Source organism: Phasianus colchicus, chromosome 15 (assembly GCF_987193195.1).
Source record: "Phasianus colchicus chromosome 15, bPhaCol1.hap1.1, whole genome shotgun sequence".
In the NCBI taxonomy this organism is placed as follows: domain Eukaryota; kingdom Metazoa; phylum Chordata; class Aves; order Galliformes; family Phasianidae; genus Phasianus; species Phasianus colchicus.
In genome coordinates this window covers 10770001-10794202 of record NC_143450.1, presented here as the reverse complement: position 1 = coordinate 10794202, position 24202 = coordinate 10770001, and the positions used below count along the sequence as shown (strand labels likewise).

Here is a 24202-nt window from a genome sequence, read left to right as displayed (position 1 = left end):
CGCTGTCTGGGAACACTCCTCTGGGATGAAAGGAAGCTCAGATCCTGGGGTGCTCCTCCACCTCCTCCAGAGGACACTGCTGGAGCAGTCGGAAAGAACACAGAGCATGGAGAGAGGCAGCCCATGTCACACAACACTGTCAACAATGGCATTTTGCCAGGGCAAAATGTCACCACTCGTGTTTGTTCGCTGGGTGCCACTCTCACTTACCAGCACTGTCTTTTTGCATTGGTTACACAGCTGTAAAGGTGCTCTGCTACACACCCACTGAGACACAGACTGCTCCCTACGCTGTGCATGTATCCAAGACACAGCAGACTGCTGCCATATCACTCACAATTAGATCTCTGCCTAGTCAGGCTTGCTACAAAATCTCTTCCTATTTAAGAAAGAGCCATTTTTCCCCCCATTAAAATAAATATTTCAATATTAACCATGTAGAAGAAACCTGAAGGGAAATAATAAAGGAGAGCTCGTTGTTCTTGGGGCTAAGCAGAGACATGCAGCCACTATGCAGTAAAACTGCTGCCTGCATCCCTTCAGCGGTGTAATTTCAGGGAAGCAGTAACCAGAGCCAGCCAAGACGCTCGGTGCTGCTGAAGCACGTTGTCACACGTAACACTGCTCTGCCAAACGAGGGTCTGATCCTGAGCATCCATTCTCATTTTTATGTCCCAAAGGGAAGGACAGGGCTTTGTTGACTCAGAGGAGCAGTGCAAGAAATAGCATGATGGGGTCTTACACTGAGAATCAAGTCAGAAAACTCATTTCTCCCCAGCGCTGTCTGACAGGCAATGGGACTGACCCCAAAAACCACGCACTCATTTCCAGGGAGACTCAGCACCAGATTTCTACGGAGGAGTTGCCACCAGAATCCCTCCAGCCAAACGCAAGCTGTTGCAGCGCATCACTCGCAGCATTAGCGTTTGTACCCTGCTCTCACTTCTCAGTGTCACTACATCCTGTGAAGTCCTCACCGCGGCGCGTTACAAAGAGGAGTCATAAAAAGCAGGATGTGTCAACTATGAATGATCAGATCAAACCTGCGTTATTCTGGTCTGACAACGCAGCAAAAAAGTGATGGGAAAAGCAGCAGACGCTGCTCCTGCTAGCTGCCATTTTTAAATCAGTCTGAGGAGATCACTGATTCCACACACCCTGCCCACCTACGTTCAGTGGTAAATCACTAATTTTAAATGGAAATGCAACGTTCTGTAACACAAGACACCAGAGTCCCAAATCCGCGTGTACAAAACCTTGCGGTGACAGCCTGGAAAACCTCTACTGCAGAGCCCTGTTGGAGGCACAGACTGCTGCCTCTCCTCTTTAGCAGAGAAAATTGCCCATAGGATACAGTGCTTGCAGCCAGCAGCCAGCAACCAGCCAAGAGCGATGCTGGAGGCTGAGCTCAGGAACAAGGCTCCTGTGCCCTGGCTCAGCAGCTGTGACGAAGAGCTCTGTCCCCACGGTCCATGCTTGCTTCATGCTAACTGCTGATCCATGTGATGGCTGCTTCCCTGCAAGGCTGCAGGCCCAGGACTGGTACCCGCTGCCAACGACCACGCTGTGACAATCCCTGGGAAGCACCGTGCTGCTCGCCTCGTGCCCAGCAGCTGTCCAGGTGAAGGTGTAAGACCCAGGGGCCACGCTCTGCAAAGCAGCAGGGACAGGTTAATGCCCTGTCGCAGCCAAATGGTCACAACTGTGCCCTGGGGGCTGAGGATCCAGGGCTGTGCACAGGAGCGCTGCAGTCTCTAATTGACTGAGCAGTGCTCTGAGATACCTGAAGAATGAAAGGCACACGAGAGCAGAACCTGGTTTATTAAGAGGCCTGTGACAATGAGACACGGGAGCTGCAGATGCACTGTACAAGCTGCAGGTTTCCAGAGTGAGCTTTCCACAAATGAATCCTCTTGTCAAGAGCTGTATGATTCTGTATTCATGTACCCTGCCAGAGGAGTACTTGGCAACCCCTTTGATATCGCTCTCTAAATTAATAGACAAACGGAGTTTTATCAAAAGCAGGAACTGAAGTCAGATGTCGCTACAGTGACAGCTGCAAGGCAATTGCTGCACAGGTGTGACAACACAGGGAAAGCAGCCACACAACAGTGCACATCTGGATTGGGAGGTAAGAGAATGGCCCTGCCGCTGGCTTACTGCTGCTGGGAGCTATCACTGCATATAAATCAGGATTCTGGGGCTCAGCTCATTCTCACTGGACTGTAAACCACCAGCAGCCCTCAACACCTCTTTGTTGTCTTTATCCCAACCTCTTGGAGAGAGTCTTTAGATGACATTGTCATACACAGGACTGTAACAGGGTAAAATGTGTCATAATATATGTGGCTGAGATTTACTGGGACCCCTCTCACAGCTCCTGGGGTCCCTCTGCAATCCTGACCCCTACAGCACGACTCTTCCAACCCTGGACAAGCAACAGTGCTGCTGTTCCCAGTGACAATGTCCTTCAGCACAGCAGTTTGTGCAGCATACAAGAACAAACTGGAATTTATAACAACTCTCCAGCTACAAGGCTGAAAGGCTCCAGACGCAGCTGCACACAGCCCCTAGCCAAAGGGATCGGAACTATGAAGCAGCAGAGGAAGTGAGAAGTGTTTACAAGGATGCCACCCAAGCCCATGCACCCAGCTCCCAGGGGGAAGTGCTAGCACAGCCCAGCTGAAGAAAGCAGCATTGGAAACAGGATGCTTCCCCAGCTCCAGGCTCTTTACCTGCATGGGTGCATCTTTGCTGACCGAGGGAAGCTCTTCTCTCTCTGGCTCAATGCCTTCTGATGGACTCGGCTGGGTCTCTGCAGAAAGACAGCTCCATGTCAGCACAGGTTTGCGGCCCCCAGACCTTCTTCTCATTTGTTGTTGCAACTTAGGCATTTCACAGCTTCAAACCATTTTTTAGACTTCTCACAAATGTTATCAGACAATGTGCAACAACACAGTTGGATGAGGGGTTAAGAGTCACAGCACAATGGTGTGAGGACAAAGCCACTGCAGCTTTGCAGCTTCATGGGGAGTGAGACCAGACACAGGGAAAGCACGTGGGATGCTTGCTGGGATAGAGACAATGCAAGAACAGTACACTGCTCTATCTGAGAAGCAAGGCAAACAGAGCTCCCATCCTGCGGTCTTCAGACCTCCATGTTTTCCTTAGCAACAAAACATGCCTCCAAGCACCGCTGCTATGACCTCCACACAGCTGCTCATCAAAAGGAGCAGACTCTTTACGAGCTCCTTCCCCTAAAACTCTGAACTGGAAAATCTCAAACATGATAGGAGAGCTCAAGGAAGGAAAAAAAGATTTGGCCCCAAACAGGTTTAACTAATTCATGACAAATATTATTTCAACTGTCATGCTTCACATATATTGACAGTGAAAAACATGACAATTTATTGATAGCTTTGCAGAGAGCACACCTGGCACTTGGGAATCTCTTGTGCGTCTCCAGCAGCCAGCACCTAGCCACCCCTGTGTACAGAACTGGGATGCTGTCTTAGTGGAAAAGGGTCCAAAACCAGGGGATCATCCAAACTTACCTGGATAATTCCAGCCTGGATAAACACTGCTGGAAAGGAAATTTTATTTGATTCGAACAACTTTAATGTTCTCCCTTTTTCTCTGAATTTTGTAAATGTAAAATTTTCAGTTCAAAACTCAGAACATTCCCAGGTGCTTCTTACCTGGGCAAACAGAAATCTCTTCTTCTGCAGAGTTTTCCCTGGCAATGTCTGGGCTCCTCTTACTGCCAAGCGGGGTCAACATGCAGATGCTGTTCAAAACATAAATGTAATATAAATCTCCAATCCATCAGCGTGACAGCACACACCTGCCTGCCTTGCACAGCTCAGACAGCTCTGTCATTTCCAGGTGGTCATTATTTGATAGCCAGAAATGATCAGGGTAACAGAGAAGAATATTGGTGTGAAATACTGTTCTAAACAAACCACTAGAAGAACTTTTTTGACTTAGAGAGGTCCTTGATAAGAAGACATAAAAGATCAACACCTCATATGGGGGGAATGAGAATACCTGCTCACAGCTGTGGGACCTTCCTGACTCTTTCTGCTCTTAGCTCTGGGAGCTGTGCAGGTCTTAGCACTGTGCTATCTGCCCTCTGAGGAAGGGAATTCTTAGGGGGAAAGGCACAGAGACGCAGCACAACACTGGGCTTTCCTACAGCAAAGCTGCACCAGCATGGCAGTTCCCTGCAGCATGCTGTCCCTCTCCCTTTAACCTTCTCCATTGTTTTTTTTTCCCACCAGCACAACACAGTGTCTTTCTGGAGCAGGCAGGCATTGCTGAGCGAGTCTGGCACCCATGCTGACACTCTCAGCATTTTGTATGGCTTCCTGATTAGTCTGATCAAGTATGCAAGAGCACACTTTAAAAACATGAATCCCCATCCTGACAAACAGAAGATTTATTAAGCTCAACCACGGGCCTCAGAGAGGAGAGAACAGCCACCGCTGATTTATGATAAATAACAAAATTCTGATAGGAAATCACAAGTGGCTTTTCTCTCTAAATAAAGCATCTCAGAGCATTTGTTATGAATCCAGGCTGAGCGTGTTTTACTCTGTGTCTAACATCAGGGCTCACTTCAAAAGGACTCACACAACACAACTTGCTATGACATTTATGAAATGGGCTAATCAATTTGAAGTCAAACCACATTTCTTGCTACACCAACTATCTCCCAGTAACAAGGCCTATAATCATTTATTAAAACCCCAATCTACCGTGCTATGCACACAGCACAGAACAATCAAGCCAAGTGGCCTACAGGAAGCAGAGGGTTTCCTACTCTGAAGATTGATACCAACTATTTGGGCCAATTCTGCCAGATCTAAGGAAAGATGACCGTTCTGAAATCATAAAACCCAGCAAATAAAAGAAACATAAGACTATCCACCCTCTCTTGCAAATTACTCCTTGTATCTTCTCCCATTCGACCTTCCTCTCTCACAGCCTTCGCTGCTGAGCTGCATCCCATAAGAAGGAAAGGAAAAAAAAAAAAAGGCTAGACTTAAATGTGAGGAAAATCATGTTGACTTGTCCCACACCTGTCATCTGCTGAAGTGGCTTTTCTGGAGCACTGCACTCTATCTTTGGCTGATAGGCAGTGCCGTCTGGCTTCCTCCTCCCTGCTTTCCTCTTCAGCAGTACAGCAAGAATATAAAAATACACACAGAAATCCAGTAAACCATTCACTGTGCTGCATATGTGCCTTCAGACAGCCCACGTGACTGCACTGCTCTAACTCACCTTTAGCTCATCTACCCGTCTCTCCAGCTTTACTGTACCATGTCAAATTAGCTGCAGAGGGTAAGGATCAAGTCCTCTTACTTGTACAGTAAGATCTCGCTTGTACAAGGATGCACTTGCACGTTTTATACAGTAACAACAGTAAGTGATCTCTTCTCCCCAGCTGTGCCTCTCCTCTCTCACACAGTGCTCCAGAGCCATGTAGTTGCAGGGATGTAAGAGCAGCAGCTGCAGTAGCCCTTTCAGCAAGGTCTGCTGCTGCCAGGCTGGTTTCAGCGAGCCCATGCTTCAAATTGCTCCAGGAGAAAGGATGAATCCACATCTACAGAGCGAGCCCACAGACCCTATGTGCTGAATTACCCCTCCTCACCTCTGTGCAGTTTGCATGGGCTCCTCATCTCCACGCACACCCTCTGTGGACAGCACCTGGGAGGCCTGAAAAGGAAAATTCTAATATCATATAAAGCAATGCACACAGCTAACGGGGCTGGACAGGCTCTACTGGGTCACAAAGTTCTGTCCGTGGCATGGGTTTTCTTCCAGAAATGGTAAGTATCCATCCTGAACTAGTCAACTTTTGACTCCATTCCTCCCCTCTCTCTGCAATAATGTGTAGCAGATGTGCTCTGGACAGCCTGTGTCCGTCCATTCCCAGGCCAACCCTGCCCATCACCTCCCAGCCCCTGCCTGCTCCCCGTGCCTGAAGTTGGCAGCAATCACAGCCCTTTTAGATCTCCATTTGTGCTGAGATAAACAACCCAAGGTTTAGTGTCCTCCAGCAGCCCTCACCTGCTCCGGCTTCAAATCTATTTGCCTGAGTTTGGGTGACCTGATCAACACATACAGCTGATGTTTGACCACCAGAAGTACTTTTCTGAAATTTGTGTAGATAAGATCTGCTGCATTTTTCTTGGCTCAGAAATCAGCTGTCCTATCAAAGAGAGGGAACAGATTAACCTGCACAATCTACAGCCTGTAAAACCATGTGCATTTCATCCCATTTTTCATTTACCTCTCTGACTCCACTTATTCTTTCCTTTAAAATTTGTTCAAAAGCCTTGTGCACTGCTGAGGTCAGGCTGGCACGCCAGTCATTACCCAGATCCCTTTATTCTCCTTCAGTGTACATATTACACTTGCCATTCTCTAATCAGATGGAATTACAACGCTTTATTAGCAGCCCATGCTGTCAGGCCTGTGATTTCTCATGCCATTTTTCAAAGAAATCCAAAGGATTTTTCTCCCCCTTCCTCTCAGAGCCTGATTACTGCCATAGATTTCAACTTCCATCAGCTCCAGTCCCAAAACAGAGCTTCTTGCCAGATTTCCCTCTGTTTTATCTACATTGTTCTTATTTCTTCACAGCCAACTCATCATTAACATAAAATACCAACAGCTCCTCCTTTATTTTTATTTATTTATCTGTTGAACTGCAGATATCTTAAAAATGCCTCTGCCTTGATCACAACACTGCGTCATGCGGCTGTTTTGCGTGGTACGTATGCTTTAAGGTATAGCACTAATTCAGGTCACCAGATTCTAACTCTACAGAACTGGGTCATTTTCCTCTGAATCTGTCAAAAGACCAAGAGGCCCCTGACCTTATTTGAAAAGCTATGAAGGAACGCGTGCCTGGCACCGAGTCTGGTAGGGTGGCTGCCCAGTGATGGGACCTTCCAGCAATGACCCGTGCTGTGCGGAGGTGGCTCGGTGGCAGGTGCTCACTGCAGCTCTTCTGCACCCTCACTCCTCTGGTACGAGGTATGGGGCTTTCCAAGGGCAGCTGTGAGCCCCCACGGATGTCTCCAGCTCCTGCACACCCCAAAATCTCCCACTGTCCCCCCAGCAAAGCAAACCCTGGTGGCACTGGAGGGTCCCCGGCATCACTTGCGGCAGGGGTCAGTGCTGCCCTGTGGCCCTGCTTTGTCACTGCCGGTGAAATTGGATTTGATAGAGGAAAAAAATGGAGGCGAGGCACAAGCAAACATCAAACATATCGATCTTGCAAGTAAATCACCTGCACTGGCCTCAGCATGTGACTGTGCAGAGAGGCGAAGGGAGAAGGGAGCAGCCTCTCGGGCGCAGACTGATAAGGCAGATGAAAGGGTATTTAGAAATTATTTTCTCCCAAGTAAATAAAAAGCTGGGAAATTTGGGGCTTGGGCTGCTATTTCATAGCTCACTCCTCCTCTTGGTTTTTCACCTTATAAATATCAGGAAGATCAAATCTGCATACACTGAGAGCTCTCTGAGAGAGCTCTTGTGGTCAGGATGAGTACATTACAAGTTCCCACTCAGCACCACTAAAACCTATTTTTCTCCCCAAGAATTAATTAGGCATTAGCACTAAATACATCATAACAACAAAAAAAAAAAAAAAAAAGAAAAACCCCACAGTTTACACTAGGGACTCAAAGTTCGTGTCCTCCCCCCCCCCAGCTGCTACTGCTTCTTGAGGGCTTTGGTGCACATGTGCACAGATCTGCAGGCACCTCGACCTTCCAGAGAAAAAGGAAAAGACATGGATGAAAAAAAGCAGTTCATCTTAAGGGCTTTTGTATCTATCCAAAAGAAACGGAGGAGGGCACAAGTCGGCTTCTTCCCTCTGCAGGTCACCTCTAAGGCTTGCTTCAATCCATATCTGCTAAGCCTCAGCCAAAGCACTGTCATGGAAAGTCACTTTCCAGCACAGAATGCTCTGCACTTTTTCTGCAACCAGAAAATGCAGACATGACGTTTTTCTTAAGTGTTCAATATTACAAGACAGAATATAAATATCACAAAACAAGTTAAGTATCTTTCTAACACCAGGGTAAATGATCAAATACACTTGAAAACAGGAACAACAGAGTCGAGGCTTCAGTCGTAGAGAAGATAAAGTTATACAATGATCCGGGAGTGAAGTCATTATGAAAAATGAGGGTTGGAAAAGGCTGACACAAACCTAAAATACAGCAGTAATAAATACTTCATCTGACTTGCAATCTGTTTAAACTTAGCAGTGACAGAAAGCTGCCTTCCGCTCCAACAAGAGCCCTGATGGAGACAGAGGCTGACACCTAGCGTCTAGCAGCCCCAACAAGCAGGCGTGGGGAGAAGGTGCCTGGCCACGGTTACAAGGACAGCGAGCAGTGCTGCTGTGACACAGCACCCTGGGCAGGCAGCACACACGTGCAGCACAGCACAGCCAGCATCCCCCAGCTGCAGCACCACGAAGGGAAAGAGCACCTGCAGGGTGAAGGCACACGAACGCAAATGGACACGTGGATGGAAAAGGGAAGGCTGCACTGCAAGGACAAAAGTCACAAAGGCACAAAAAGCTCTCCATACGGCCGCAGGTTCCTAACTGGTTTTCTGGAGCTGTCGGTGGCACATGCTGTCACTGAGCTCGCTATCCTGACGCCCTGCCAGGCTACACCCCTTGAGAGGGAAGTGTCAGCTGGAAGTCTTTATCTCAGTGGTGCAGCGATGGACAGCTGCCAGGCTGCATGATGGCCCGACCACTGCGTGCTGCCAATCAGCCTGCAGCCTTCTCCTCTCTCTCTCTCACAGCAAGCAGCATGGTTAGGGAGGAAGCCTCTAAATGTACAAGGAGCACTTATCAGCAGCGCCGGCTTTGCAGAAGGGACTGAACCCTAAAATGGAGGGAAGACATGGCTGCTCAACAGCTGCTCAGCAGAGCTCTTACCTGGCAGTAGCTCGTGGTTGGTTCATCATCAGAAGTAGAGTTCTTCTCTTCTTCCACATTGTGCCCTGGACTTTCTGTCTCCCTCTTCTTTGAAGGGAGGAGCCAGGTGATGCTCTCACACTCCTTCTGAGTGCCTGGATCTCCATCTTCTGTGTCCTCAGCAACCCCATTCTCTCTGCTTATCTGCTCTCCTTTCCCGAGCTCATTTTGGCTTAAGGAAGAACTGGGCACAACTGGGTTACCAAACTCCTTCTTATGCAATAGCCGCCTCTGAGCCTGCTTCAAGCTTTTCTGGTAAACCTCCAGCTGACACAAGATGACACTGGTGTACTGGTTGGGGTCCACTCCTTTGGGGCAGAATGGGATTCCCCAATAATAGTGCACCGTGTCTCTCACCTCCTCCTCCTTGTGCTTCTCCTCTGCCACATTCAGCATGCAAAGCTCAGGAGAAGAGTTGGACACCTCATTCTGCTCTGCTTGCTCTGTGGTAACACAGACCATGGCAGCGTGCCTGGACTTTTGGGTGTGCTTAGTACCTGCCCCTGAACCACTCATCCTGGGGCTGCCACTCTGCTCTGTGGTACAGCTCTTCAAGAGCTGGGCTGAGCTCCCAGCACTGGCTTCTCCCACAGAATGGCCAGAGCAGGGCAGGGGCTTCTCTTGTGGTTTGTGGTCTGCTGCTTTGGAAGAGCCAGAGGGGCCTGTGAACAGTCTCCGAGGTGTCAGCTGCCAGGAACCTGAAGGAACCCTGCCAAAGGTGGGACTCAAGGAGATGAGGTCCTCTCTCAGGGTGCTGGGTAACACGTTACTAGAATCATTCTTAGGTGGCGAGGAAGACTTTTCACTTGACCTTGTCAAAGGCTGGTTCTTCCCCGGAGACACGATTATGCTGGATACTAGTGAGCTTTCAACGATTTCCTGGCTTAACCTCCTCAACACTACCAGGGGGCTCCGGGCAACATCCATCTGTCCACTCCCATCAGCTTTGCTGCTCTGTGAGTGGGAGCTGCCCTTGGAGCAGGGGGTGTCAGGGCAAGGCGCCAGGCCTCCCAGGATCCCACAGCCCTCTTGCTCAGCGGGGTGGCTTTGGCCTTGTGTGTCCAGCACTTCCACAGACAACTGCGGGGTTGCACTGGAGGAATCCAAGGGCTGACAGCTCTGAAAGACAATAGGTTGATTCTCTGAGAGGCACGTTCCATCAGCAGGGCATAGCAAGAATAGACTGCAGAAACCTGTGCGCTGCATCCCCAGATCAAATCAGCATACCCCAAAACAGGAGACTTCATGTGCCGCTCACTAGGAATGGCACAGGACATCTACACTGTGACTGCTCTGCTTCCAGCTCCTGCTGGAAACTGCAAGGCATCCAGTAAAGTCTTCTTTTGTGCAGCGAGGCAAAGCAAACACAGAAAGAGACGCTGCTGAAGAACTGTAGTAAGCCTCTTCACAGAAGCACACTTACATTTAGGCTCTCAGCAATGGCCTTCCTCAAGAGTTCCTCTTCCTCCTCTTCCTGACAGTTCACTTGTCTGGCTTCTTGCTCACTCATTTTCAGGGCCAGTGCAAACTGTTCCTCTTCAGTCATCTCTACAGTAGGAAAAAAAGGATAAAGTCATGTCACAGCCGTAGGTGTATGCGAACACCCTACATTTATCCAACATCTTGAGAGATGTCCACAGAGTCCCACCTCCCCAGGAGGAATGCAGAGCAAAGCAGACAAACCTCAGCTTTCTTGGAAAGGCATCAGCAACACTAAACAGAACAAGTAACACAAGTCACAAACAAACACAACCCCAGTTAAGGTTTCTGTAGCAGTCTGAACTCTGACTCCTTGGGTATATTAAGGGAATGCCTTACTGCCTTCACCAAACAATGTATTCTAGAGCTACAGAATGCGTGTGAAAGGACGTAGAATAAAGATTGCCAAATCGTGCTCATTTTATACAGGATGGAGTCGGGAGTAAGGCAGGATAAAGAGAACATCCTCCCTAATGCACTTTATTTCCAGGCAAATAGCATGTGTCGCTGCCTTCTGACACAAAGATGTCTGCAGTACCACAGGGGACCTAACCAAGAGCAAAAGAGCCGCACGCTGCTCACCCCAAGCTGCAGGTGGAAAGCTCCATGGAGGATAATGTTACTTGCTCGGCGGTATTACGAAGGATTTTTTACATGCATACATCCCCCTTCTGCTCACATCATTACTCCACTGCATCACTGAGTCAGTCATGCATGGGAAACAGGTTTCCTACAGTCATAACTGCTATTCCAGCAGAAAATTTCTTCCCAAAATATTCCTCATTCAGGGCAAACCAGAAGCTGAGACCGGCTATTTCGAAACAACGTGGCTACTTACTTTGGAAAACACTTATTTACTTAGATTCAGTCCAAAATTTCACTACGCTCAAAATATACGATGCCTGCAGAACAGAGCGCAGCGTGGAAAACAACTCAACAGCACTCTCAGGAGCTGAAAAATGCATCTTCACATTCACAGCAGACTGACAGATCTCCTTCAAAACCCACTCCCTCCTTCAGGCAGAATTCTGCACAGCCATCTCACACACAAACCGAGAGCCCTGCTCTCTGATCGGCTCTGAGAGCTCTACAACATGCACCTTGCAGCATTTTTTGGCTGCTCTGATTACCAGCCGTTAGATTTCCTCGCATGTCCTACTAAATCAGCACTTAGGTTTGGACGCGTAATTTCTCTTTAATAATTTCTTGAAGAATTAAGGCAGCAGTTGAGGCGAAGGCAGACAACAGCACACACAGGGCTCGTGGGGATCTTTTGTCCTTGGACAAAGTCACTCTGTAGTGTTCCAGCCAGCAGGGACCGGGGAAAAACACGCTCGCTGTAGCGGCAGGCACACAACAGCCCAGGGTACGAGAAGGCTCCCGTCCCCACAGCAGCTCCTCACAATACCAACACCTCCCAAGCATTCAGCGAGTGCGTGACTTGCTTCCCTGCCCAAACCATCACGGCAATTAGGCCAGACCCCGCTCGTTTTGACATGTGGAAGGGAACTGGTGCACGTGATCATTCCCACAACACGAGACTTCCCACGTGCTTAAATTAAAACGGGGGCCTAAGTGTTCTCCCGTTCGGGCTATCAACAGCCATGAAGCTCAGTGTAAAGAAACATTTTTTGGCGAGTTACTACTGTACATTTTGTTTTCCTCTCCCTCCCTGGCACAGCAATTTCCCCTCTGGGGACAGGGAACGTGCCAGACAAATGCTGCCTCTGGCACAGAAACCAGCGACAAACAAAACGCACTTGGTTCACGTTCCAATTGAGTAGGTGCTCTGGGGACGGGGAATGCTCGAGTTGAATTCCACCTGGCGTGCTGGTGGCTACAGGAAGGCTGCCAGAGAGCCAACGTGCTCCTCGTCCCACAGCCTGGGGCAGGCCTGCGTGCCGCGGCCCAGCGTCTCCGTGTCCTACCAACTGGAGGTGGATTACTGCGGTCATCATGGCGGCAGATCAGAGATTCAGAGCGCTGTGGTCTCTGCCTGGCACATGCAAGTACAGCTTTGGGAGTAAGCAGCAGGAGCCTGGAGCTCGCTCTGGTTCCTGGAGGCCGCTGGAGGCTGCTGGAGGCCATTGGAGGCCAATGGAGGCTGCTGGAGGCCACTGGATGCTGTCCTAGGGAGGGAGGGTCAGGGGGAGGCTGTTTTTAAGACATCACAGCCCTAAACAAATTAAAGCATTTCAGAGCCTTTTTAAATGCTAATACGGCAATTTGCTAAGCGATTTATGTTCCATTTTGACATTTGCAAAGTGAATTAGATGCAAAACCCTGCTAGTTGTAGCTCTAACACTTACTAATAAGAGATTTACTCAAAAATAATGGAAATGCAGGATCTCGGTATTTCCACAGACCCGAAGTGCAATTACAGCAAAAACATGGAAGTGTGCTTTAAAGCACCAACTGCACCCAGCAAAGGAGAGGGAGACTTGTTCACGTCTCTTTGTACTCCCATTTATCCCGTCGGGATGAAACGTCACAGATAGATTTTAGTTATGGCTTTAGGTTACAACGAATAAAACCACAACAAAGCGAAGATGGGAGGACACGCTTCATAACCAGAGCCTGCAAATATCTGCAATTTTCCAGTTTGGAGGAGAAAGTATTTTCTCTACCCAGAAGCACCAAATGGTTACAAAAGACCGATTCGCCTCACACCTCAAAGGATTCACTTAAAGACCCCGAGAAAAAATAATTACTATTTCGAATCTTAATTTGCCTAGAGGCAAACACCAAAAGCCCAATTACAGCTTGCGATAAAGGAGGGAGGCGAGCCAGCACCGCACGCACACCGTCTGCCTGTGCTGCACCGAAACCATGCCCCGCACTGGCACCCACCAAGGAAAGAGGAAGACCTACATCAAGAGTCTCAGCACCTAAAAATGCAGCACAAGTCCCCTGTGACACAGGGGCAGAGCTTCGCGTGCTGCTTCTTCGAGGAGAACGCAGAATAAAAGAGCTCAGCCCTTCTCCCCCCTCCTACGCCAGGCTCGCACAGCGGATGTCAGCTCCCACCAAGAGCCAGGCTGTTCCGTGCCATGGCCTTAGGCCTCTATTAAAAACAATTTAATTCGCACAAGCCCTCTGAGGGCTGATGAGCCCAACTGCTGCCGCTCGCAGAGCACCGGCGGGCTCCATTTTGCTCAGCGATTGCTCTGTGCTTTGCAGCAGACAACCTCTCTCTCATTTTAAAGCGGTCTGAATTTAACTTGTCTGAGTTGAACACGCCGGCTGGACGGCTGCCTTGCAGAGCACGACAACGTGAGCCCACGGGCTGGGGCAGAGCAGCAGCCTGCCCTGTACGGTGGCTGTAACCAACAGTGCCACGCAGCCCACTGACAGCACTCCTTCTGCTTGTGTACCCACAGCGCTGACAACCACTCTGTGAGAGATGCTAGCAGGAACATTCCAGCCCATTCCCTCTAGCGTCTGTTTAGAGACCTGTTGTCTATGAATGCATTTAATCCCTCATTAAAGCTGCTGATGCTGACCTCTCTACAACCTCCCGTGACAAGCAGTTCCAGGAGATCACTACACGCTGTGTGAAGCATTACTTGCCTTCACCCATTTTAAACCTCTCTCCTGCTATTTCCACCGAGTGCACCCTGGCTGCTGGAGCTGGTAAACAACAGCTCTGCGTTCAGCTTCTGCACTGCTTTCTGCTGCAGACGGATCCCACACCACAGCCATTTGCTCTCTGTGCTGGGGGGTCTCAGGCCCACATCTCCATCCTATGATAACCCAAGCAGCTTCTCCCTGGATGTCCTTTCCTCATCCTTGAGAAGCAGAGACCAGAACAGCACTGTTGATGTGGGTGCACCAATGCTTTATGTAACAGCAAAGTGACATACAACAAACCTCTTGTTCTTCACACCCCCTGCCACAATGGTCAGCACGGCTGGCTGCCCTGTGCTACAATTTACAGCAGAAGGGTCTGAATGGGAAAGCACTTTGTGTCTGAAGGGGCTTTGGATCGGGTTTGGATCAGAACTGATCTCAAAACCTGGTGAGGTACAGACAATCTTGAACAATTATTTTGGAAGCACTGGGGTGCAAGCGACATTCAGATGGCAGATCCTACACCTAAGAAGGGAAGCTGTGTGTCCCAAGCCCCTTCAAAGCCTTTCTGCAAGGGAAATAATCTCAAACACAAACAGCAGAAGCTGCTCAGCACCAGTCTGCTTCCCCAGCCCCACGCTCAAGACCTACGTGCAATTTTTCTTTTAGCAGCAAACTTCGTTCTATCCAGCTGCTGTTTTGCTCTTTTCGTTTGCAATCCGCTGTCTTCCTTTGACTCCTGCTGTAATGGAAAAAAAATATGGTGAGCGCATCCAATATGTAGGAAATACTACCAGCTCCCTCCCCCCCACCACTCTGACACAAACACTGGTTCAAGAACAAGCCGCTATTTGTGTGAAATTTGAATTTCAAACATAATTCAAGCACATTCTGTAACTATTAAAAGCAGTGTGATGAGCATAACGAGCAAAAAAGAGTTACAGACTGACATAAACAGAGAAGTAGGAGAGACAATAGACTTCGTGCCAGTCACCACCAAGCTCTGCACCTGCTGCCTATGATTTTAGAGAGAATGCGTTTGGCCTCACTAAAACTTCAGTATTCACAAGCACTCAAAATGGAGAAACAAAACCTTTCTGTGAGTGAACACCTCATACCTGTGAGCCAGGGCTGTCTGCTGCCATTCAGCTCCCAGTACTCAACCCACCAGCATTCAGCCCAAATGACCATCACTGGCCAAAAACAGAATCCCAGCCATTTCTGGGACCCCCCAAATGCATCCCAAGGGCAGAAGCCAGCTGCATTTAGTTCTGGTGCCATTCTATCCTCACAGCGCCCTGAGAACTGCCACAATTGTGTCATTTTTGAAGCTTGAATACTTCAGAAATCTGCAGTTGAGTGGCCTCCAGCAACATCACCCATGAGAACAACCCAGCCCATGCTGCTTTAAGCACGCTGACTGCAACAAGAATGGTCACAGGCTTAATTGGCACACATTTATGCAAGTTGCTGTCCTAACAGCTTAAGTGAGGGCGTACACATCACCGAAGGCTGGCCCTGGACCCCTTCCAATTTGTCTCTCTAAATCAGGTAGGATTAGAATCAAACACAGCATTTTAGGCAGACACCCACGCCTGGCCAGGAAAGGACTTCACACAACTCCGCCTGCAGCCTCATTTGGGTGTTGCTGTCCATGAGACCTACAGCAAACTGCCCCACGCTTCTGCCTCACGTCACTTTCGTAGTGGGTCTCCATAGTGGGGTAGTGCTTTCCTGCAAAGGGAGGCTCTACTCATTTCCTAACATCAGCAGCTCCTTCTGCCCATGTTTTGTAACCTGTGGAGTCCTTGGGATCAAACCTCAGCACTGAGTTTTGTTCAGATGTCTTCAGCTTTAGCTCTATCTGTAGATTTTATTAATGTATATACATCACTTGCTCGTTCTTGCAGATCATTAATGAGGGTGTTAAAACACTCACAGCCCTCGTATTGATCCCCCCGGCCTCAGCTTTACATCTCCCCAGAACAAGCCTCCCTTCTCTTCATCACCAGCCTTTGCTGACAGTTCTTTAGCAGGATTTCAATCCAGGAACGTTACTATCCAGACAAAATTGAATTATTTATCCAAGTAAGGTTTTGCAAGATGTGCCATTAAGTGGTTTCCTGAAATCCTAATACATCACAGCTTTCATGTCTCCTAATACCTGCTTCACTCCACACTCCCACCGACTTCAGAGCCCGCTCATAGTAAGGCAGCAGCACACTCCTGCTCACGTTAAGGGTGTTTCTTTAGGCTCCTTCCAGTCCCCAGCCAAGCTTGGGTTTTGTTCTCCATTTCTGAGGTGTCCCCGTGGGCAGCTCACCCCCTCAGGAAGTGGGATCACAGCAAGGAGCGCGTGCTGGAGGAAGAAAAGCAAAAGCTTTCCTCCTCTCCCTCCACTTGTCTAATGGTGCTAAACTCATGCTGCAAATTCTGGGGCAATGTAATCCTCGCAGGCTCTGCCAATCCCCAGCTCTCCTCTCCAGGCATCAATCTTCCCTCATCACTCTTGCTCTTGCCGGAAGGTCAACCTGACACTCATCTGCAGCTCTCTTCCAGGGCACTGACGTGATTTACGAGCACACCAAACTCACCATCGGTTGGTGTGCATTTACAGCACGCACTGCAGGGCAGCGCTGGGCTCGGGCACCTCCAGAGCTGTTGGGGTCACGGTGTGCCCGTGTCCTGGGCGCCCCCGGTACGTGTTTCTGTTCCCTGTGCTGGGACCTGAGCAACACTGGCATTTGCAGCAGTGGCAGGAGCAAAATGCTTGCAGGACACGTGTTGTACCAACCTCGTACATCTGAGCGAGATGTTTAAATTGCTCAGCAGCGTTCTACTGAACGGCCACAGCACAGCGAACTGCTGAAGCAAATCCAATTAATCCTGATGGGCCAAAATATACACACACACACACATCTCAATTCCAAGAATTCTTAAATCTTTTTATTTTTTAAAACCAGAAAATAGAACGTACCTTTTAATTAGGATTTATGGCTGTTTGTACCTCTGCTGGGAGAGAATCCCGCAGGCCCCAAAGCGTTCTGCATAAATGTGGGTGTGGATGCTAGGAAATGAAGGGGCCAAGGAATCACAGGAAGATAACAGGGCTTGCTCCTCCTGACCCAACCTTTTAATGCTCATCTGTCTACAAGGATAATAGGAACTCAGGGGGCCACTCAACCAACTGCCTTTCTAATAAGATCACTAGTCCAAAAATAATCTTAATCAATTAAAATATTCCCAGACTGCCACCAATACTCTTAGTTACAAGGTCATCTCCAACACACAACTTCCAGGGGAAACTAATTATTACAGCTGAGGTGAGGTAGGAGCTGCACACCTCTGCTCAGTGCCAGCCTGGAGAGCGTCTCTCCCTCACCGTCAATTTAAAGTGTAATGGCCAGAAGGAATCCAAATTCTCTTTCTGTGTGTCAGGCTCCGCAGTCTAATTTATGACGCTCTCTTATGAGCAATCTCACTGTCAGCATTGTACACAGATCAACGAAAAAATGGGTTTCCAAAGCTCCCCACACACTTGGTGGATGGCAGCTGCTATTCTTCTCCCTTGTTTTTTAACCTGCTTCGTTTCAACACACAGCAGGAAAACAAATTCCCATTTTAAGATGCTTTTGCACATACTTAGGAGAACCCAGCTCCACCAGTAGAAACAGACACAGCTCTGCTTGCTTCTAAAAGCCCATAAATGGAAGCGACTCGCCAGACTCCCACATCCTGCTCCCTTGAATCCACATCATCAACCACAGAAATCAGCTTCTATTGACTCTGGGAAGGAAAGGCTACAGGAGAAGCAGAACATAGAGTCAAAAGGTCTGCTTCATTTTGCTGCTCAATAGCAGTTGGGACCATCTAACAATAGAGCACAGCCAAACGCCGTGCATCCTACATGGGAAATACGCAGATAAAAACCAGACTCATTTATTTTTAAAAGCTAATTAGATGTTGGAAGTGCCATGTTTGGTTCTAGCCAAGGCTGCTGCTGAAATTAATATCACACCCTACTTTATTAGTCTCTGACTTCAGTTCAGAATCTGTTTTGGTTCTGCTCTTTCTTTCAGCTCATTAGAACAAACCTGCTGGAAGCGGAGCGTGGAACAAGGAGACACGAGCAGCCTCCTGCCAGATGTGGTTTCTGACACACAGCAGGAGGCCAGGGAAGAAAAGAAGGCTTTTCAGTGACCAGCTAGTCCAGGCAGTGCCTAAACACTGCTCTCCCTCTATCTCCCAAAAACATCATCTGATCCAGAACATCAATAAATGCCAGTATTTACTCAGACTGAGCATCTTCAAGCAGGAATACTCAGACAGAGGGATGCTCAGTGCCTATGGGGAGGCAGGCACTGGATGCCATGCAGAACGAGCCGGCACTGTCACATTCCCCAAAGGCTGCAGAGCTGATGGATGGCAGATCTGGCAGAAAGAGCCTATGAGACTTCAAGTGAATGCTACAAGTGCAAGCAAAGCTCACAAAGGATCCATCCAAAAGAAATGGCTTAAGCCACCTTTACATGAGCCCCCCTGCGAGGTTCCACATTGGATCAGCAGGATTTTAGCATCCGGAGATCCATCAACTGGATTTGCACAGTGAATGGGCCTCTGGCTATGCTCTGCACTTGTCCCTGCCCCTCCTGCTGGGTGACAAACACACTTCAGAAAATCCCAGGGGAACCAGCAACCCAGCTGGGGGGTCATGAGGCAAAGCAGGACTTGCCACGCTCAGAGAAAGCTCTGTTGGGCACTGTTAGGAACGTTGTGTGCTTGGATGCAAGTGAACGACCTGCCTTTTGGCACCCAGTGCTCCATATGATTTGAAGAGTCAGGGGAGACAGGAATGACTTCGTTCACTTGCCACTTCTGTGCTCTCAGAGAAGCAGTCTGCACACAAAGGAGATCATCTCCTCTTGTTTCCACAAAGCCAGAGAGACTGTTCCTAATTTGTCTGGCCCTTAAAAACAAAAAAAGAGTTCCCTGAATCCAGGATTATATATAATAGAGATCAAAAAGCCGCATGTCCAGAAAAATTCCTTCTGATGCAGCTCTGCAGATGCCACAGCACAGACATGAGCAAAGAAAGAAAATTTGGCAAAATAACATGGATGAGCTTGATAATCCAGCATGACTGAAAAATTCCTGGGAGAGGCAGTCTGCCAAAGATCATCAAAAGTGAGAAGCTGGAGGCTTTCCAGGTGCAGCTGCTACAAGATCTGCTGGTCTGGAAGCAGAACTAGGGACTTGTTCCATAGATACCTGCCAAGAGACTGCCAAGGAAGAAAGCCATTGAATCAATGATGCCCAAATTGTCCTTGCAGTTTTTGATTCATAAGGAACCATGTCCTAACAGATGCAAGATTAATTGAGAATGTATTGTTCTCTAAAATTGCTATTGATCTGAGTTTCCCACACCTCTTCTCAAACACATAACAAGGTCTTGCTAGAGCAAGAACAACAGTTACAGGGTCTGAAACTGAAATCCAACTTGATGTACACTGAAGAGCTGTGACAGTTACACGAAACAGACAGGATTTTTTCGTTTGAGATCCCATGCAAATCGAATTTTTGGGTGGTTTTACAGAAAACAACACTGCAAGAGACTGTGGCACTGGATCTGGGAGCTGATGACTCACAGAAAGAGAGTGAACTGAATAAATCCACTCACTCAACCGACTGAGCTGTTGTCACTTAAACAGAACCTAATTGGCTCTTTAACGGCCTCTCTGAGCATATCCTTTTCTGTAATATGACCGATTATGCCATCAGAATTTATTGTTTATAGACAAACTTACAGAACAGTCAGGGAGCCTAACCTTTTTATAGATGTGCTTTAAGAGACGTTTGTTTCCTCTTTTTCAGATACGTGCACATTGAGATGAATAATTGTAGACAATAACAGGTCCTGATCTTTTATGTGCTGCAGCATCTCTTACAGCTGCTGATTTCTTTTTTTCCTTATAGGTTTCACAATAAAGGCCAGTGATGCAGCATACATCTGAAGTTAACTTAGCATATTGCAGAGCTAAGGGTTTAACCCCAATGAACTATTACTGCCATATGTTCCATTTCTTTCAGGGAATTTCCCAATGGGAAAGAACTCAGACAATGCGAAGAAAAAACATCCAATATCATTTGCCCTACAGCTTTTTACTGTTTATTTCTAGTGCTTTTCCCCTCCTCACATGATAATCGCCTTATTGTAGAGACTCATGCTCCAGATGTGGGAACGAAAAGGACTTGATTTAAGATCTACAGCTTGAGAGAGAACTGAAATGCTTTTGAAAATGGTGGAATTACAAAAAGCAGCTTAGGATCCCAAATCACTGGCAAGACAGAGCAAAGCCTCAACAGTCATACATAAAAAAAATGACTCTAATAATTTTCTCTCGTGTACCTCAAGCTGAGGACAGTTTCTCAGAGCTCTGGGTTTTTCCAGCTGGGAGTTCTCACACGTATCCCAGCATCAGTGTAACAGGCACAAATATCTCAGTATTGCAGGATGAGGCTCGTATTAATGAGATGACGCCAGGACTGGACCTGAGCTTTTGTGTCACACTCACTGCATGGCTCACCTTTACACCCTACGGCAACGGGTTAAAAATTCAGACTTCTGTAATTCAGGATCAGTTTACCAGACACCAGCTGTGCCTGAGCTACTCGAAGCCTGTGTTCTGAATCATTCTCTTATCTATTTGCAGATAATACAGAATCACGTTTCTACGGTTTAGCTGGAATCAATCAAATAAAAATTATGGAAAAAAAAGATTTGTAAAGGGATTGAGGAAAGGTTACTTTTAAATTACGTTTCAAATTCTGTTCTGAGAGGATTTGGTTATCAAATCCCAGACTCATAACTCACCCTCACCAAGCACACCATTCATTTCCTAGTCAAATAGGATTGGATTCATCTCACAGAATAGAAGAGGAATGGCACAACATGCCCCAGCACATCGCACGGGTGCTCCTGCAGCAGCAGGGCCTGGCACAGGCTGAGCACTGACCTCTCCATCGCTGTCAGATATAACAATAAACGCGTCCACAAAGCTGCGTTTCTTCTTGGCATTGGCTGCACGCCCCTTCTCTTCCTCCTCTTCTTCTCCATCCTGACCTCGAGAGTCAGGGCCCTCTGCGGTCTTCCTTCTCCTTGGCATCCCTGAAACAGAGGGAAAAACTAAAAGCCATTTGTTTCCCTCTCATTTAGATTTTCCCTAATAAACAGCCCTTTCTTTTACTATTTTTAGGCAAAATACAGCAGCCATTAGAACCTTATTACAAAGTGTGGTACATTTAGCAGTACTGGGAGCCACACGTGCTTGTCACCACTCGTTTAGTTAAGAATACTTTATTAGAGGCGATTGCAAAAAGGGTTTCAGGGGAACAGCAACAGACAAGCGCCTCGCCCAGAGCCCTTGCTCCAACAGAACGAGGCTTTCCTCTTCACTTCAACCATTAATGCTCCCCAGCAAGCTGCCCAAAGCAGTGCTCCCAGCACAACCCCAGGCTTCCCACCCCCACACAGCCCCAGCGCAGAACACACTTGGATGGGGAGCCGAATCAAGCCAAGGGGACTGGGAGGAGAGGACCAGGATGAGAACAAGTAATGCAACAACAGCACTCAGTGCTTCCTGAGTTGGAAACCAGGGAGCCCTATGAGGTGGCTGAGCACCATCAGCTCTGGTTTTGCTGGAAGGAAGTGCGCAGGGCAGTGAGCAATGAGCCCCTCATCACACACAGACAGTGCAGAGATGGAAATGCAGCCTGAGTTGGCCGGCTCCCAGACCAATGTCCTTCCCAGGATCCCTCTGCCTTCCTTTGCGAGCACTGAAATAGCTCAAATGCGCTGCTGAGGTCTAAAATAAGAGGCAGACAAGATGTGACAAAAGACCCTGCGTTACACAATGCAGAGCCAAACCCTCTTCTGTAGCATCGCAGAACTGCAAACAGCCACGAAAATGCTGCAAGCATGAAGTTCAGAGCCACATTAGCACTACAGAAAGGGGTGCACTCCCCCCCCTACAGCCAGGCAGCACTCGGTCCAGGTTGGACAAAGAGAAGGATATGTGCTGCCTCTGAATTGCTGCAGCGAGCAGAGCTTCCCATGCCTGTCTCCTCTGCACACATTGGTGTGAAGAAAAAAAGATGATGATCCGGTGAGCAAGGATTTGCACTGAAGACTTGCTGAGCCCTCTAAAGACAGAATATTGTACACACTGCACACACAGCTCCAGAAGCGGCTGCAATCATCACTGCAGTCCCGAAACGCTTGTCTGTTTGGGATGGGAAAATTAAAACAAGCACTGCTCTATAGAGAAGCTCTTGCAAAACAAAGCTGTTCTGCTCCAGCTGAGCTGAACCTTGACTGCTGTTGGAATATTGCTGTGATACTTTCTCTGTTTTTCATCTTTCGCTCCAACTGGTCTCTTTGCCCTGTGCCCACCCGGCTTCAGGGAACCGCAGCCCATTATCAGCAGAACACACAAGGGTTTCAGTTCACCACCTGTGGCCTGGTACTGAGCCTGGGCAGGGTCACTGCTTTTGGAGTCGTCAGTGGCAAAACACAGCAGACAGCAACAAGGAGCTGCAAAGCATTTCTGTTTGATTCGTGTTAAAATCCATGCTGGTATCACCAGCTCTCCCCTCCGCTCGATGCACTGTGCTAAATAAGAGATCACCGAGCAGCATCAGCTGGAGTTACGATGAGTCACCTACCTCCAACATTTAAAGAGGGGGGGAAAAAAAAAAAAAAGATGTAAAAGATGTAACCACACAACTCCCACAACGCTGCCGAAAATGAAGGGAGTTGTGGCAAAGAGCCTCTCTGTGAATGTAACTAAGGGAACAAGACAAGGAGAGATCACTTGTAGCTGTGCGAGGCTGTGAGTAGGAGAGCTGTAACGGCTTTTATTAGCCCAGCTGATAGAGCTGAAGAAAACAAGCAGCAGTGCACACCCCCAGGTAAGGAAGCGTGCACAGAAGCTGCGTTTTGCTTCCAGCACTTCTGCAAAGGACGCTGCTGGTATCCACTGCGCCAGTGTCTGCTTTCAGACAGTGAAAGAAAGCCTGAATCGGCCAAACCTACCTCTGCCTGTTGTCTCCCAGACGCGTTTTCCAATTTTTCACTTTTTACGACTTTAAGAGAATTTCTCTGCAAACGCTCTGGCAGCAAAGGTGACCCCCTGACAAGGGGCCTCGCACATGCCACGCTTCCACAGGCACATTTTTAGGGATATCCTTGAAGATCCCCAACTTGTGATTATTTGTCATTTTCCCTCTCATCTATCATTTTGATGAATCAGAAAGCAATTACCGACAGAATAATTCTAAATCTTGACACTGCAGCTCCAGACCTGCCAAGCTGTGACAGCTTGAAAAATGCTCGAAAACGGGAGCCAAAAATGAATGACTCTCATCCCCGGATGAGTTTTGGAGCCGCTCGAGACTCAGGCTGGCGTGCGGTAAACAACCCCTCCTGCTCGCAGGGAGGGCCGCGGTGCTGCCAGGCGCACAGCAGCGCCGTGCACGCAGCTCGGTGCCACGCAGCTCCCCGCAGCCACCAGCCCCGCACCCCGGGAGCAGCCGATGCTCCGTGACGCGACGGCCTGCAGCACCCCGGGGGAACAGGGGGGCGTTCGCAGGGTTCGTGCACAGAACGGCTCCTCGCAGGAGGGGCCGCAGAGGCCGAGGGCACGGCCGAGCTCTGCGCGCCGCTCAGCCCCTCCAACGAGCCCGTTGCAGCCCTGCCTGCTGCAGAAGCGCCCCCCGCCCCAGCACCCACCGCAGGCACCCCGTGCCCCGACGCGGCCGCTCAGCCCTCCTCCCGGCCCGCGGCCACGCGGATGGGGTCGGGGCTCCTCCAAAAGCGCCGCCCGGGGGCTCGCGGGGATGCGCTGCCGCGGGGCAGCGGGGCCGGGCGGCACCGCGAGAACAGGAGGGCGGGAGCCAAGCCGGCGGTACGGCAGGGGATGGGGACGCGCGCTCCGTACCGCAGCCCCGGGCCGCAATCAGGCTCCGCGGGACACGGCGGTGGGGCGATGCGGGGAACCCCGGGCCCGCTCGGTACCACCGCCAGCCGGGCCCCGCCGGCACCGCCGGGATCGAGGCCGCTCCCGGGCTCACCCCGAGGGAAGGCGG

General features: G+C 49.0%; 1 protein-coding gene across 10 annotated transcripts in view; it reads right to left on the bottom strand.

The window, feature by feature from the left end:
- UIMC1 (ubiquitin interaction motif containing 1) overlaps positions 1 to 24202 on the bottom strand; it is a 33422-nt gene that overhangs the window by 8665 nt on the left and 555 nt on the right. For 8 of the 10 annotated variants that reach the window (XR_016471432.1, XR_016471430.1, XR_016471431.1 and 5 more), the window contains exons 1-6: positions 12250 to 12592; positions 10434 to 10558; positions 8972 to 10129; positions 5654 to 5718; positions 3699 to 3787; positions 2736 to 2815 (exon numbers count right to left, since the gene is read on the bottom strand). Coding sequence is in view for 6 of the 10 variants with exons in the window: in XM_090151042.1 (XP_090007168.1) it covers positions 2736 to 2815; positions 3699 to 3787; positions 5654 to 5718; positions 8972 to 10129; positions 10434 to 10558; positions 12250 to 12577 (1845 nt within the window). In the remaining 4 variants the exon portion in view is untranslated. Of the gene's footprint in view, positions 1 to 2735; positions 2816 to 3698; positions 3788 to 5653; positions 5719 to 8971; positions 10130 to 10433; positions 10559 to 12249; positions 12593 to 14710; positions 14802 to 21072; positions 21225 to 24202 lie in introns of those variants that run through there. The other 2 variants (XM_031598159.2, XM_031598160.2) reach the window with 2 other exon arrangements.